Source organism: Ornithodoros turicata, chromosome 1 (assembly GCF_037126465.1).
Source record: "Ornithodoros turicata isolate Travis chromosome 1, ASM3712646v1, whole genome shotgun sequence".
NCBI classification, from domain to species: Eukaryota; Metazoa; Arthropoda; class Arachnida; order Ixodida; family Argasidae; genus Ornithodoros; species Ornithodoros turicata.
In genome coordinates, this window is record NC_088201.1 from 130332447 (window position 1) to 130346140 (window position 13694).

General features: G+C 44.1%; 1 protein-coding gene across 1 annotated transcript in view; it reads left to right on the plus strand.

The window, feature by feature from the left end:
- Positions 1–13694, plus strand: part of LOC135385348 (uncharacterized) — a 155419-nt gene that overhangs the window by 65359 nt on the left and 76366 nt on the right. The window contains exon 5 of the mRNA XM_064614629.1: positions 10410–10487. Coding sequence (XP_064470699.1) covers positions 10410–10487 — 78 coding nt within the window. The remainder of the gene's footprint in view (positions 1–10409; positions 10488–13694) is intronic.

The window sequence follows — 13694 nt, forward strand, 5'->3', positions numbered from 1 at the left end:
ATACGGTTGGAGAAGAAATTAGTGGACATAAAGCACAGTGAGACATGCTCCACCCAGGCCACAAGGAGGTACTATTACTTTGAGCCACCTTCTGTTAGTGCAGCAAAAACACCTATTTCCACTGAAAGAAAGACTGTGGGCTTTTTTTCTGTTGTGGTTGAAGGGCACACGAGATCATAACAAATTGTTTCGAAAAGCTGTTACGGCACACTCTGACATGATCTGAGCCATTGTCAGCTGATGCTATAAGATCTACAAAAAACACATGCCAGCAGATTCTGAACATGCTATAGGAGAGGGTATGCCCTCGAAATGATGAGATTTGTTCACTTTCCAGATTACTTCAGGTATGTGAAAACAATCATAAATGTTGACAAAGCTGTTATGAAGCAGCGACTGCAACTAATCTGTAGAACTGGGCAGAACTGTTAAATGCAAAATTTGTTACAAGTGTGCTATAGCGTCATACAGATGGGATATGCATGAGCTGACGACACATTTTTCTTGTGTAAGAACAAATACACCTGTAGGTTCTCAAAATGGAAAAGCAGAGTGTCGATTTTCGCAGGAGAGAGCCACAAAGGCGCCTTCTTTTTTTTTTTTTTTGCTTCCTAGATGGCTTCAACTGACGAACAAGCTGCAGCACATTACGGTGACAATTTTTTTTAAAGAAAAATAAACCTGAAGATTTTTAATATGTTACAGGAGAGGGCTAGTTATACAAATAAGGGAAGATTTCTTTTAGAAGACCTATATGTGAATATGCTATCTGAAAAAAAAAGTAATTTTTTGCAAGTGCTTCATATTCTCAAACACTTGGTTAAACAATGAGCATAGATCAGCTTGATATTTTTATATGAATCTAATCACAAGCAATCAGTTACAAGCATAAATAATTTGGAGCTTCTTCAAAAATGCTAATTTGCCGGAAATTTATTGTAAACTTTACCCAAAATGTGCCCCGTTCTTGAGTTCTCACTACGTCACCAGATTTATACTCGTTCTACATGCCCTTTGCGATGGCAGAACCGTGCTTCCACTCTGACACCAGGCAAGGAAAGCGCACAAATGATGTATATGTAGATGTCAGAAGGAAGCTCGTAAGCGACAACTTTATAATTCGACACAGTTTAATGCGCCCCCATTGTTCAAGAAGACAAAATGATGATTTGATATATGCATCGTCTAAAAAATGCTCACCAGTTTTTTCGGTGATATTGAAGAGACTCAAGCTACATCTCTGGCTGGTTTTAGCTGGAAAAGCCCAGATTGACAGCTACACAAGCTGATGTATGTCAGCAATATAAAAGAAAAAAGGCAATTTAAAATGCCTCACTCAATTTACTACTTTTCATAGCTTACACCTTGACAGGTTTATTTTTATCCTAAAATGGTTTTATTTCCAAAATTCACGAGAATGACCGTCATCACATTAACAAGTTTCAACTGTATACCAAGTAAGAAGAAACATGTGCTTACTTTTTCTGCAATCAAGATGTGAATTACATCGTTGACTTGCAGGCTTCGGTGAAAAATCACTGCTTGTGATGTCACTGCTGAGTGAGTACGGCATTGCTAGTGACGCAACATGTGATTCCAGTTTCTTTCACCCCACCCCATGTTATTTCATGAGCAATTAGCATCAGAATCAATGAGCTTGCATGATGCACTTATGAAGGGTAATTTCATGTGTGCCGATAAACATACTGCAGTGGTAATTTGCAATGTAGTTTGCGGCTGTGGAGCACACTCATATTCAGTATGCCATGTGAACTATAGAGGACCATTTTCTGCCATCAACATTAGAAGAGCGAAGACCCCCAAAAATGTAAGCACTGTTTACGTGCATTTGACAACCTGCATTTTTATTACTCAGAGGCTCTCTTCGTAGCTAGAGGGAAAGGGTGCTGGCAATGTGGCACATGTCCATAAGATGTAGAACCACAGACACAGAAAAAAAATGACAGCATATCATGATCTCGATCATGTCATTGTGTCCGTGTTTCTGTCTCTTGTTCTGCATTTGTTAATCTTTTTGTGTAGTTGCTGGATTTTAGCCCAACAGCAGGGGTCAGCAATTAAAGAACATCCAGAACATGCAAGGCATTCCTCATACAAGTAACGTTGAAGAAGTAACCATGCGAAGAAACAATACAACTGTGAAGCTGGTTTCTGTACACTACAATATGTCACATGTAACAATATACAGTATACCTCAGTGTTTCCCAAACCATGTGTCAGGACCCCAATTGAGACCGCGATAGCCCAAACGGGGTCCAAGAGAAAGCAGATGAAGTGAGCGCAATATGCCACAAAACCAAGGAAACTATCTCGCTACGACTGCATTATATTGAAGTTGTTTTACAAAAATGCAAGTTCAGCGCACAATCAGTCGGGAAACAAGCTAACTCGCAGCAATGCTTTCAATCAAGTGTGCGTCGCAGTATTCCTTACTGTATCATGACGAGACCCTAGACCAACATGAGACGCTACTTGCGCGCACTAGTATAACATTCATATTTATTTATTTATTTCGACAACTCGAAGGGTCCGGAGGACATTACATGGGGTATGGGAACTCGAGCGTAAGATACATTTACAGCAACTTGATAGAAACAAACAAGCAAGCACAAAAGGACAACACAATTAGCAGTAAGTCAACAGGAAAATAAAGAAACGACGACAGTACAAACTTATATGAAAACAAGTATTAAAGCATGAAACAGGGAGTTCGTTCACATAAGTACAGATAATTACAAATATGATAAGGGGGAGGAGAAAAATTTCATAGCAACTGACATACAAGCGTGGTGGTCTTGTGGGTGGAGTGAACGGGAGGGGGTGTTACAAAATACTGTATGGTCAATAATAGTTGCGAGAGATGATGGGAGGTTGTTCCATTCAATGGCAGTTGAACAAAATAATGATCTGGACAATGCATTGGTATTACAATGAAAGCGTGTGCCCTTATTAGTATGGTCGATGCGAGGAAAAATGACACTCGAGCGGGTCATTGGCGATTGGTGCGGTGGCAAGATGAAAAACAACGTATGGAAGAGGGCTAACCTGGCAAGACGGTGACGATGTTCGAGTGAGTCGATATTAAGATTTGATTTTAATGTGGATACAGAGGTATCGAATTAGTAGTCGTTGGAAATGAAACGGGCAGTCCGATTCTGGATGGCTTCTATGGCGTCGCAGAGATAATTTTGGGGAGAGTCCCAAATAGGTGATGGATATTCCAGCTTGCTTCGTACAAGAGCCGTGAAGGTTAGGAGCTTAAGATGGAGGGCGCCAACCTGAGGGTGCGTCTAACAAAGCCTAGGGAGCGAGAAGCGTTAGTTATTATGTGGTTGATGTGCTCGTTCCAAGTTAGGTTGGAGGAAAGGTGGATTCCAAGATATTTGTAAGAATCTGCTCGGGTTAATGTGATATCACTTAGAGTGTAGGGGAAGGGAGGAAGACAGGAGACCCATCTTCGAGAAAACGACAAAATGCGACACTTTGCAGTGTTCAGAGGCATTTGCCACTCATTACACCAACGCCGGATTAGTGAAAGGTCGCTTTGTAAGGCTAGTTGGTCAGAAGGAGAGAGGATTTGCCTGTACACTACACAGTCGTCAGCAAAGAGACGAATCGTGGAAGATATGCCTGAAGGAAGGTCATTTATGTAGATAAGGAAAAGCAGAGGACCGAGGACTGAACCCTGAGGCACACCAGAAAGCACAGGTACATTTGGGGATAGGTGGTTGTTGCAAGTAACAAATAACGTACGATTAGTCAGTCGAGGTTAAGCAGATAGAGTTTGTATAGAAGCTTAGAGTGCGGCACCATATCGAAGGCCTTGCGAAAGTATAAGAAAGCGGCGTCAGTCTGATGATTATAGTTCGCGTGGAGAATATTGTCGTGAACAAAACTGGCTACTTGAGTTTCACACGAAAAGAGCTTTCGATACACATGCTGCAAGGGATAGAAGAAGCATTTTTCTTCGAAGTACTTAACTGCGTTGGAGAAGAGTATGTGTTCGAGAATTTTACATACTATGGAAGTGAGTGGAATGAGGCGGTAGTTATTAACGATGTGGCAGCTGCCTGATTTATGAATAGGGACAATCTTCGCAGTCTTCCAGTCCTGCGGTAAAGCAGAATCTTGGAGTGACTGAGTAAATATAGAATCTTGCTGGAAATAGATCTCGTGTTGTATAGAACCTTCGGGTTAATACAGTCCGGACCAGCACTTGACGACAGCTTAAGTGCCTCAGTGATTTTACAAATGCCATGAGTACTGCTATGAATGGGATCATAGGTGAGGAGACGATTACTGATAATGGAGTTTGGGTGTACCGGTTATCGGTGTTGAAAACGGATGAAAAGAAGGAAGCGAAAGCGTTGGCGCAGTCGTCGTCGGCGATTGTACCATCAGTGACATGCAAAGAAGTGATGTGCTCAAGATGGGAGGTTAAAACCAAGTCAAGGGTTGAAGGTGTGGCATGAGTTATTCGGGTAGGATGTGGAACGACCTGCGATAGATTAAATGTAAGGCATAAATCCACGAACAGTGTGCCTTGTGAACTCCGGGAAAGATTGCAGTGGAGCAAGTCCCGATTTATTGACCGTATATGTATCAGGGTATATTGAAGGTATATACTACTGTACATGTATGAGGGCAGATTTCCAGCTTCCTGAGCCCGAACAGACGGTGATCTCAGTTGTCTCGCGATGTAACAGACGATGAAAGACACCGGCTGTCACACACACAGCCATCCCGAAAGCTATGCCCATCTTTGTTGATCCACCCACGAATCCACAGGAAGACTGCCGAAGCTCTCCCACTCGTATTAAGTACCTGTAGCTTGAACTACAAACAGTTTGGTGCATACTCCACAAAACGAGAACAGCTGATTGCTGATTTCATGGGCGCGGCCATGTGAGCCGAGAAGGACAGTTCAACAGAGGAGCAATTTTAGTTAAGTTCGAACGTGGCGCTAGTCGTCGGTGCAACAATTTCCAGAGTGAACCGACCTCGATCAGCTCTGATAACGCTTTTTCATTCTTTTATTTTTTAGTATTATGTATTATTATTTTGGATTCATTTCCAATTGTAATTCCAATTCCAGCTCAACCGCTCAGCTCGATGACACCAGTGCAACGTAGTGTCAATAAATCTCTCGCTTCCCTAAGGAGTACTTGAAGTATATTCGTGTTTTGTGATTCCTTTTTCCTCTCTCTACGTTCCAGAAACATACGATTTCCGAGCAAAGGGAATATAGTTGCGAGCGCAGTTTACATACAGAGGTATATCCAGATCCCGTACCGTGAAGACCACCACCCCAAACGTGCTTGCCACGGTTTCGGTTTTGGCCCATTTGCATGTCAAAATTCAGGGATGAATATTTTAATACACGTACGTGTTTCAAAATTTTTAAACGTGGTGTGGATGTTAACTAGGACAGTCTCCCATATCGCTATCTGGCTTTTGTTCAAGACGTCCTTATTAGGGTTAATTAATGAATTTAATTGATTAGTCATCCTTATTAGTCATTATAGCCTTTCTTGGAAAAGATACGCGCCCGTAGAACTCAACTGTGAAAATGACGTGCTCTGGTGACTTTTTTATAAAAGCCAAGCTGAAACACACACACACAAAATAAACGGGAACGTGCCACAAAGGCATACTTCGTGGTCGTAGCCATTTTTAATAGAGATTTTTTTAAAATAAAACGACTAGGACTACGTGTACATTTGTTTCGCACTTACGCGTATGAGAATGGAGGAAAACCTTATCTGCAAGGTATTTTGGCATTATAATTTCCATTATTCACTAAGATGTATCTTTTTATGAAGCTGTTTTTCTTTCTTTCGAGAAACAGAAAGAGCAGAATTGGTGGCAATCGTGTTAGATATGAGATGAATCCTTCATCTGTATGCTTCAAATAATTAGCTACAGAGGTGACATTTGTTTGTAGTGCACCGTTTCAGGTTTTCCATTACGGATATACCTCCCTCGCACTAACTCGGAAGTCCATCACGGCAGGGGGGATCGAGCCCTAACCTAACCTAACCCAACCTACCCTAACCGATGCGGGACATGGAGTTAGAGATTGAGAAGTGCGGCATATACAAAGAGGTCCTCAGAGCGAAAATTCGGGGGGGGGGGGGGGAAGAGCCAGCACCGTGAAAACTCGAGGAGCGGTGGGCTGTTCCCCTTGCCCCACCATTCCGATTTATACCGCAGAAGCCTAAACAGAAGCAGCTTTCCAAGCTAGGGCTCTGGAACAAAAATACGATAAAGAAAAAAAAAAAAAAGAAAGAGACAAAAGACAGGAAGGAACCAGCAAAAAAGGTATATTCGCTTGAACCGCGACGGGACAAAAACCATTGAAAACACGTTTTTCTTGTGCCGACCACCGGCATTTAGCAGCCTTTCTGAACCCTGATGTGAATTACAGGCCCAAATAATGACAAATGAGCAAGCAAGCGTCCTCGCTGCTCGCTTTTTGGTGTTTTACGTCGTTTGAAGTTCTAATTGTTGCGCCCACCACTACCGCAACATTCGGGTTCACCTAAAATAGCTCCTCTGTTGAACTGTCCTTGGCGGCTCGCATGGCCGCGCCCATGAAATCGGCAATCAGCTGTTCTCATTTTTTGAAGTGTACACCAAACTGTTTACAGTTCAAGGTACAGGTACTTAATCCGAGTGGGAAAGCCTCAGCGGTATTCCTGTGGATTCGTGGGTGCATCAACGAAGATGGGCATAGTATTCGGGATGGCTGTGTGTGCGACAGCTTATATCTTTCCTCTTCCTCCTTTCTTCTGTGCCTGTGTGTGCCCTGACACATATACAATAATATAAATGTTATACTACTGTGCGCAAGTTACGTATGCTGTAGGTTAGGGGGTCTGTTATGACAGAGTGAGAAATAATGCCACGGACCTGACGGAAAGCACGTTAGCTCCGTTCCCGAGTGTTTGTGCGCTGAACTGAACTTCTATTTTTTTTAAAACAACTTCAATATATTGCAGTTGTAGCGAGATAGTTTCCTTGGTTTTGTCGCATATTGCATTCACTTCATCTGCTTTTTCTTTTCACCATGTGGTGTAACCCCGCTTTGACTATTGCGGCCTCCCTAAGGTTTATGTGTCAGTTTTGGAAACACTGATAGTGTTACATGTGACACATTGTAGTGCACTGCAGCCAGCTTCACTGTTTGACTGATAATTTGCACGGTTACTTCTTTAATATTATTTGAATAACTGTCATCTGGTACTGTACCATTAAATAGGATAAGAATCCATTACGGTTTAGAATTATTTTTTCCATTGCAATGTTCCCACATTAATCTTGGTGACAAGTTGTCTATCATTAAATTCGTTTTGAGTTGTATTTCACACTGCTTACAGCATAATGTGAGAATGAGAAAATGATGCTTCACATGTTCTCAGCATCTTCTACAGCAACTGCTCTTGGGCTTAAAATCCAGAAACTACATACGAGCAAAAAAAAAAAAAAAATGTAGAACAGACGACACAGCAAAAAGGACACGACCAAATGATTGGGACTGCGTTAGGCTATAATTTTTTTTTTGTGTGTGTCTCTCTGGTTCTGCATTTTTGTGAACGTGTGCCATGTTACCGGCACCCTTGCCCTCTTGTCACAGAAACAGCCTCAGACATAAAAATGCAGACAAAAAAGTAGAGAACTCCAACTTAACATAACAAGACAGAACAAATATGGGGACACAGGAAGCTTCTAGAGTCATGGCACATACGCGGTGACCCCTCGGTTTGTAAAGAAAAACCGTGGCCCCTCCCCGAACAATACTCCCATCTCCTAAAATAGCGACAGGTTGTGCAATCTCTCATTCAGTTTGGCACTGATGATGTCCGTCGCATCCCGGCTTTTAGAGTATTTTTGCATAAAAATGCAGGTTGTGAGAGACAAACACTGCTTACATTGCTAAACTGTCTATCACAACACATGTGAAATGATTGCCAAATTAAAATTCGATAATACAAAAATGATTCTGAAATACATAATTCCAATAGAAGGGAGAGTAAACATTGGAATAACAGGTAAAGGTAAAGCACTGAAGTGTTGGCATTCTTCTGATGTGTATGATATACTGCTCTATTAACCCATGACATACAGGGTGTCCCACCGAAAAAGGGCCAGGGGCTAAAGAAAAAACGAAGTGCTCTGCACAAATGGAACCAACTGTACGTGCTTGGCAGTTGTGTGGTCTATCCAAAAATATTTTTTCATCGCCCCTTGTCAATTAATTAGCGGTAATTAATTTTCTAACTTTTGAATTATCGATTTTAGCTCTCAGATGTCAATGAGGAATTTGTAGTACATGTCGAAAAAGACACAACTGAAAATAACGAACCGCATACACGCGTGTTTAGTTGCACGCACAAAAAGAAAGAATGACCTATAATTCGAAAATAATGCCATTTGCCCAAAGCATAAACATGCACAACTGAACTGTGAACTGAAGTGGTTCGAGGTCGCTATGGCTTGTCGTTTCGTTTTTTCCCGGGTTTCAGATGCCGGGCGGACCACCGATCGCTGCCCACAATCCGGCCCCAGCGCACGACAATAGGCGATTTCAGATATTGCCCTTGTGCTCCGCACGGGGGCCCTCCGTCGCCCAAGTCACGCGCATCGCGCAATGCGTCGTGGGAAATGGTTTTCATTCGTGCTCGTCTGCCTGTTGCTCGAAGGTGTGGGAGGAGGAGGAGAGAGAAAACCGAAACCGTTTGCGCTCTTCTCATGAAAACTAAATCCCAAGGTGCAGCGGGGCTTTCGCAACACGGCGCCCTCTGGTGGGCCATCCATGCAATTTCTGAAATCGTCTATTCCAGCGCCCTCCGGTGTCACATCGACCTTGAGATTAGCGCTTGGAGACCATCCTTGGGCCACGTCACACAAGAGGAAGATATTTCACCTGTTTCACGGCACACCTATCAGAGTGCACTGCAATCATCGCGCGCGGGCGCCGAATTATGGGGAGCGCTCTGTGGTGCGCGCGGCTTCTGAAACCTATTTTTGAACCTGGGAAAAAACGAAACCACAAGCCATAGCAACCTCGAACCCCTTCAGTTGCGTCTTTTTCGACATGGGTAACTATGGGTAACTTCTGGATCTATGCTCCGAAGTACGTTGGAGCTGGAGTTGTGAGGCTCGTGCTTTGTTCGTCCTTGCACGTCTACTACGCTCACATACTAGCCAAACAAGCTAAAACGCCCGTAATATTCTCAAAGACACCCGGACACGAACGAGTATGCATCATGCCCATAGTGTACAAACCCTTCTATGATTATAATAATAGCAATACTGACGACAGTCCCAATTCCTGGACTGTCTCGTTTCCAGAGTTTCCAGAGTTTCTCGTTCTAGGAAAAAAAGATAGAATTTCCTGCCCAAGCTGGTAGAACGACAGTTTCTACTTTGTGGTTATACGCAAAAGGTAAAATTGGCTTGAGTAGAAATGTGGTTGCACCGGGATGGGAAGCAAATTCTACCTTTTTTTCTTAAAGTCTACTATCATCTCACGTTAGCAGAGAATTGCGAGTTGAGCACAGATGATTACTATAGTACGTGGCTATACGTCTGAAAAAAAAAGTGAATATGAGCGACGCCGCAGTGGGATACCGTAACAATTAAGTTTGCCCACCTGAGTGTTCTTCGTTGTGCGCAACCAAGACGCTACCAAGTGATCCACCGGGGCCGGTGAAACACGAATGAAGGAGAAAAGCCTTAAAATACCGAGCAACAATGTCGATTAAGATGGATCATCTATGAACGGTCGAAGTGAAAATGCAAATGCCCAGTGTCATCCTAGGGGGGGGGGGGGATATGTTTATATGTATTGCCAGTGATGAACGCTTTATCAAGTACCGGTGGTCTAAATGGCTTAAAATGGGTTTCATTAGAGACGTTTCGCTTGCTATAGCCAATAAACACACATATTTGGAGTGCTTGAACACAAACCAAAATAGGAATGGTAAAGCAGGTCGTCCGCAATTACATCACGAACAACTAGTGAACGTTGAGAAATCTTTCTGAAGTGGCACTGATGACAATGAGTAACACCTACATGCAGTACCTAAAGGTTGTCTAATGCGTTGATATTCAACCGGCAACCTTTTCTGCGAGTTTCCTGGTGCGGTTTTGTGGTTTATTTCCTTACGGTTACATGTAACCGTCATTGACCTTCCCAGACATTAACACATGCGTTCGACCTTTGAGGTTGTGGTTATTGCAACAACAATCAACGCAATACGCTGTGCCCTCCTTCTGAACCTTTATATTCCGTTTGCAGTAATGCAACTGCCATACTATATTCGTATTGATTATCTCGTAGGTTTTGCAACAATACAAAGCTTTTTTTCTATTTGGTGTTTTAGGACTCCTCGAAGACGAAGCTCTAGAAGGCACGATATTCCGCAACGTTAGGGCGGCATACAAATCCTGTACGAACGAAGGTACGTATACTAAGAGCCATTAAATCTCCCTGCCGCTTAGCCCTTTTAGTGCTTCACGATAGCGCCGCTTTGGTCAGAGGCAAACAATTTACAACGTATGTCCACCCTAGAACGTTTTGCCTCATGCTCAGCAGCTGTTCCATAAATTGAATGGTTGTAGAAGAGCAGTGAATAAGTTTCCCTGTATAACTTCGGGATCTCATGTCCTTAGGGTCAGGTCTAGGAGCAGGAAGACAATTGCATTTTAGATTACTTAAACCATGCTGAATTCTTCAGGCACCGTATATCACGAGCAAGCACGCAAAACATTTTACAACACTGACCTCTATGCAATTTAATTGGTAAGACCGTTATAAATATTAAGAGTGTGTTTTTCTTTTGTTTTTGTTTGGTTCTTGGAGATATAGGCCACTGTGACAGGAGCAGTGTTCTATCATTCGCTATGTCGAATTTATTTCAAGGACAGCACTCAGTGCTAGTTAAGTGTACGTCCGCCGCAGTGAATTTTGTAACGCCCCTGATAATAATTGTTGACTGACCGGATCAGAGTCCTAGTTGGCATTGCTAACTTTTGTTATCATATGTCTGACAACAGTCGAAAATACCTTTTTTACTGCTCCTGGTTTTGCGCTGTACCTTGCCTTGTCCTGTGTCTTGCTCGCTGCTACTACTGCTCGTTTAGATGCACAAGCTGAACGACGTGGTTGGATGTGTGAATATATCTTATTGGCTATTACGCAGCGTCATAACATGTTCGGGCTATACAAGCTCACTCGTCCCAGCCCAGTGGCTCGACCATCGCCGATTCCCGAGATTGCTGTGCGAACTCGTGACGCCTACAGCAGTCCCCGGAATCTCTTTCGCGCGAAACACCCTCCTTCGCCTTGACGATAGACACGTGACGAGCCCCGGGGCGTGCATCACCATGTGACATGTTCAGGAGGGACGCTCCTCTTTGGATCTGCGATCACGTAATCGTCGGCCACCATCTGTCTGCTACAGCGCTCAGGTCGGAGCGTCTGCTACCGCTTCCGAGACGAATGAGAGGGCTATCTGCCACAAACGTCGCACTAGAGGAGGTGTGTTCTGCGGTTCCAGCGCTCGAAGTTCTCGCCGCGTCAGCGATTTTGTAAATGAGATTGTGCCGCAGTGGCGAAAAAAAAAAACAATCCTTGGGATGAAATATTTTCTGGAAATGATTTTCATACACTGTTTTACAACATAACGTCAGTTTTTTGCCGTGTTCGGTACCACTTGAATGTTCCCTTTAAACACAAATAAGATTTTTTAAAAGCTGAGAGCAATGTATACGAGGCTGAGAGACGAAGGTGGGGCACTGGCGAATGAGATGGCAAGACATGAGTTCACAGGCTGTGCATAAGACCTGTGTCGCTGGGGAACGTCAGAACTGCTTTGGTTACAGACCCTTGTGTAGGATGCCGTGCACGGCCAAGTAGAGTGGCCTGAGAAAAGTCTGTGTACCGAAGCTCGAGTAGGAGTCGTCTGAGGGTAGCTCGAGGGGTGTCGAAACTGCAGCATTCGAGTCGAAGATTTGAAATATCTGATTCGACAGCTCAAGCAGAGCATTTTCTCGAGTGGAGAAGGCTCCTTTTAGAGAAAAGCAGAGTGGTCCTGGCGACATTATGTTTATCGTGGTCGTTGTAGAACTGACGCTTCTCTAGACGAGCACTGGTGTGAGGCCACGAAATCCATCGTTGGGTCAATGGACCGGAGATGATCGTTGAATGTGACAGCTCCCTCTTGACACTGCCGAGTGTCGCTTTGGCGGATTCAGCGAATCTGTAATCGACATACTGAGGTCTAAATTGGTAGTGAACAAGGTGACGTCCCCATGTGCCCGACGTGTTGAGGCATCTGCGCGAGTGTTTCCGTCGAGACCGGTGTGACTACCTAGGAAACACAGGCTATGACGCGAGGATAGAAGTTGGTTGTATGTTGCGATTGTCATGGTGTCTAGGCCGCCTGTTGTTCTGGTACAATAATTCGCCAGAACCTCTGGCCCCCATCACTGTGCGTGAATACAGTGCATGATTCAGGCGCTGACCCCGCCATGTGGTTCAACCTGGTAAGTATGACGAATAGCTCGGACTTGGTGGGTGGCGTCTGGTAGGAAAGTTTTGCGCCACTTCAACGCTGCGTCCGTGTAGAATCAGCATCATGTTCCGCAATGTGTCCAGAACCAACGGTATGTCAACCTGACGGAGGTCAGCACATGAAGGGCCCCACGACAATCTAGCAATGCAATGTAGCTCATTGAAGAAAAAGAAGAAGAAGAAGAAGAAACGTTTATCTTGGTGCATATCGTTTTCACGTGCCGGGACCACGTCATGTCTCTGCATGTCACGCCAAGATACTTGTAACGCAGAAAACCCAACCCCACTACAAGCAGGGGATACTTTTTGAACGATCGTCAGGTGAATGCCATGGCAACAGTCTTAATACGGGAAACCAATAAGCATCGGTCTGCGAAGTACTCTACAATGGAATCTAAGAATCTAAGGCGCACTGTAACAGGCGTTGGACAGTCACTCGTCGGGTGTAGGAGGTGCATATACAGATGTCTGCGTACAGAATGATGCGGGTATGATCATGCAGTGAGGGTTCAATAAACTTCCCTGTAGAACACAAAGGCGGACAGGATAGAAAGCGGTCTCAGCTTCCATGGTGCGCACGAAGATGCGTCGGTCAGAGAGAATGTCTTGAACCCATGAGACTGCGCAACCTTCTACTTGAGCTTCTTGTAGCCTCACGACGATGGCACTGCGCAACACGCTGTCATACGCTTTCTCCACGTCGCGAAGAACTTGTGCACCGGTGACGACAACGCAGCTTGTGAGGGCGATCGGGCGAAAGGAATCAAGATTATGCGGCGACGTGTCTCGTTGGAGAAGAGGAACAACCATTGCAGTTTTCGATCCGCGTGGAACTTCACCTGTACGCCAGGTTCCGTTAAAGGGTCTCTGGCCAGAACCTAGTAAATGTCTTTGTTTGTATGGATAACGAACCTACATGGTGCCTCCAAGTTACACTTGAAACGTTTCATCTCTGCGGAGCTGCGAACTATTCTAACAAGGAGCGAAAAAGCGGTCTCGCTTTCAACCCTCAACTCGTCCGATCAGCGCAAAAGTCTAACTATTATGCATCGGTTCTCCCTAGTGTATGACGTAAAACGCCCGCGACGTTTAT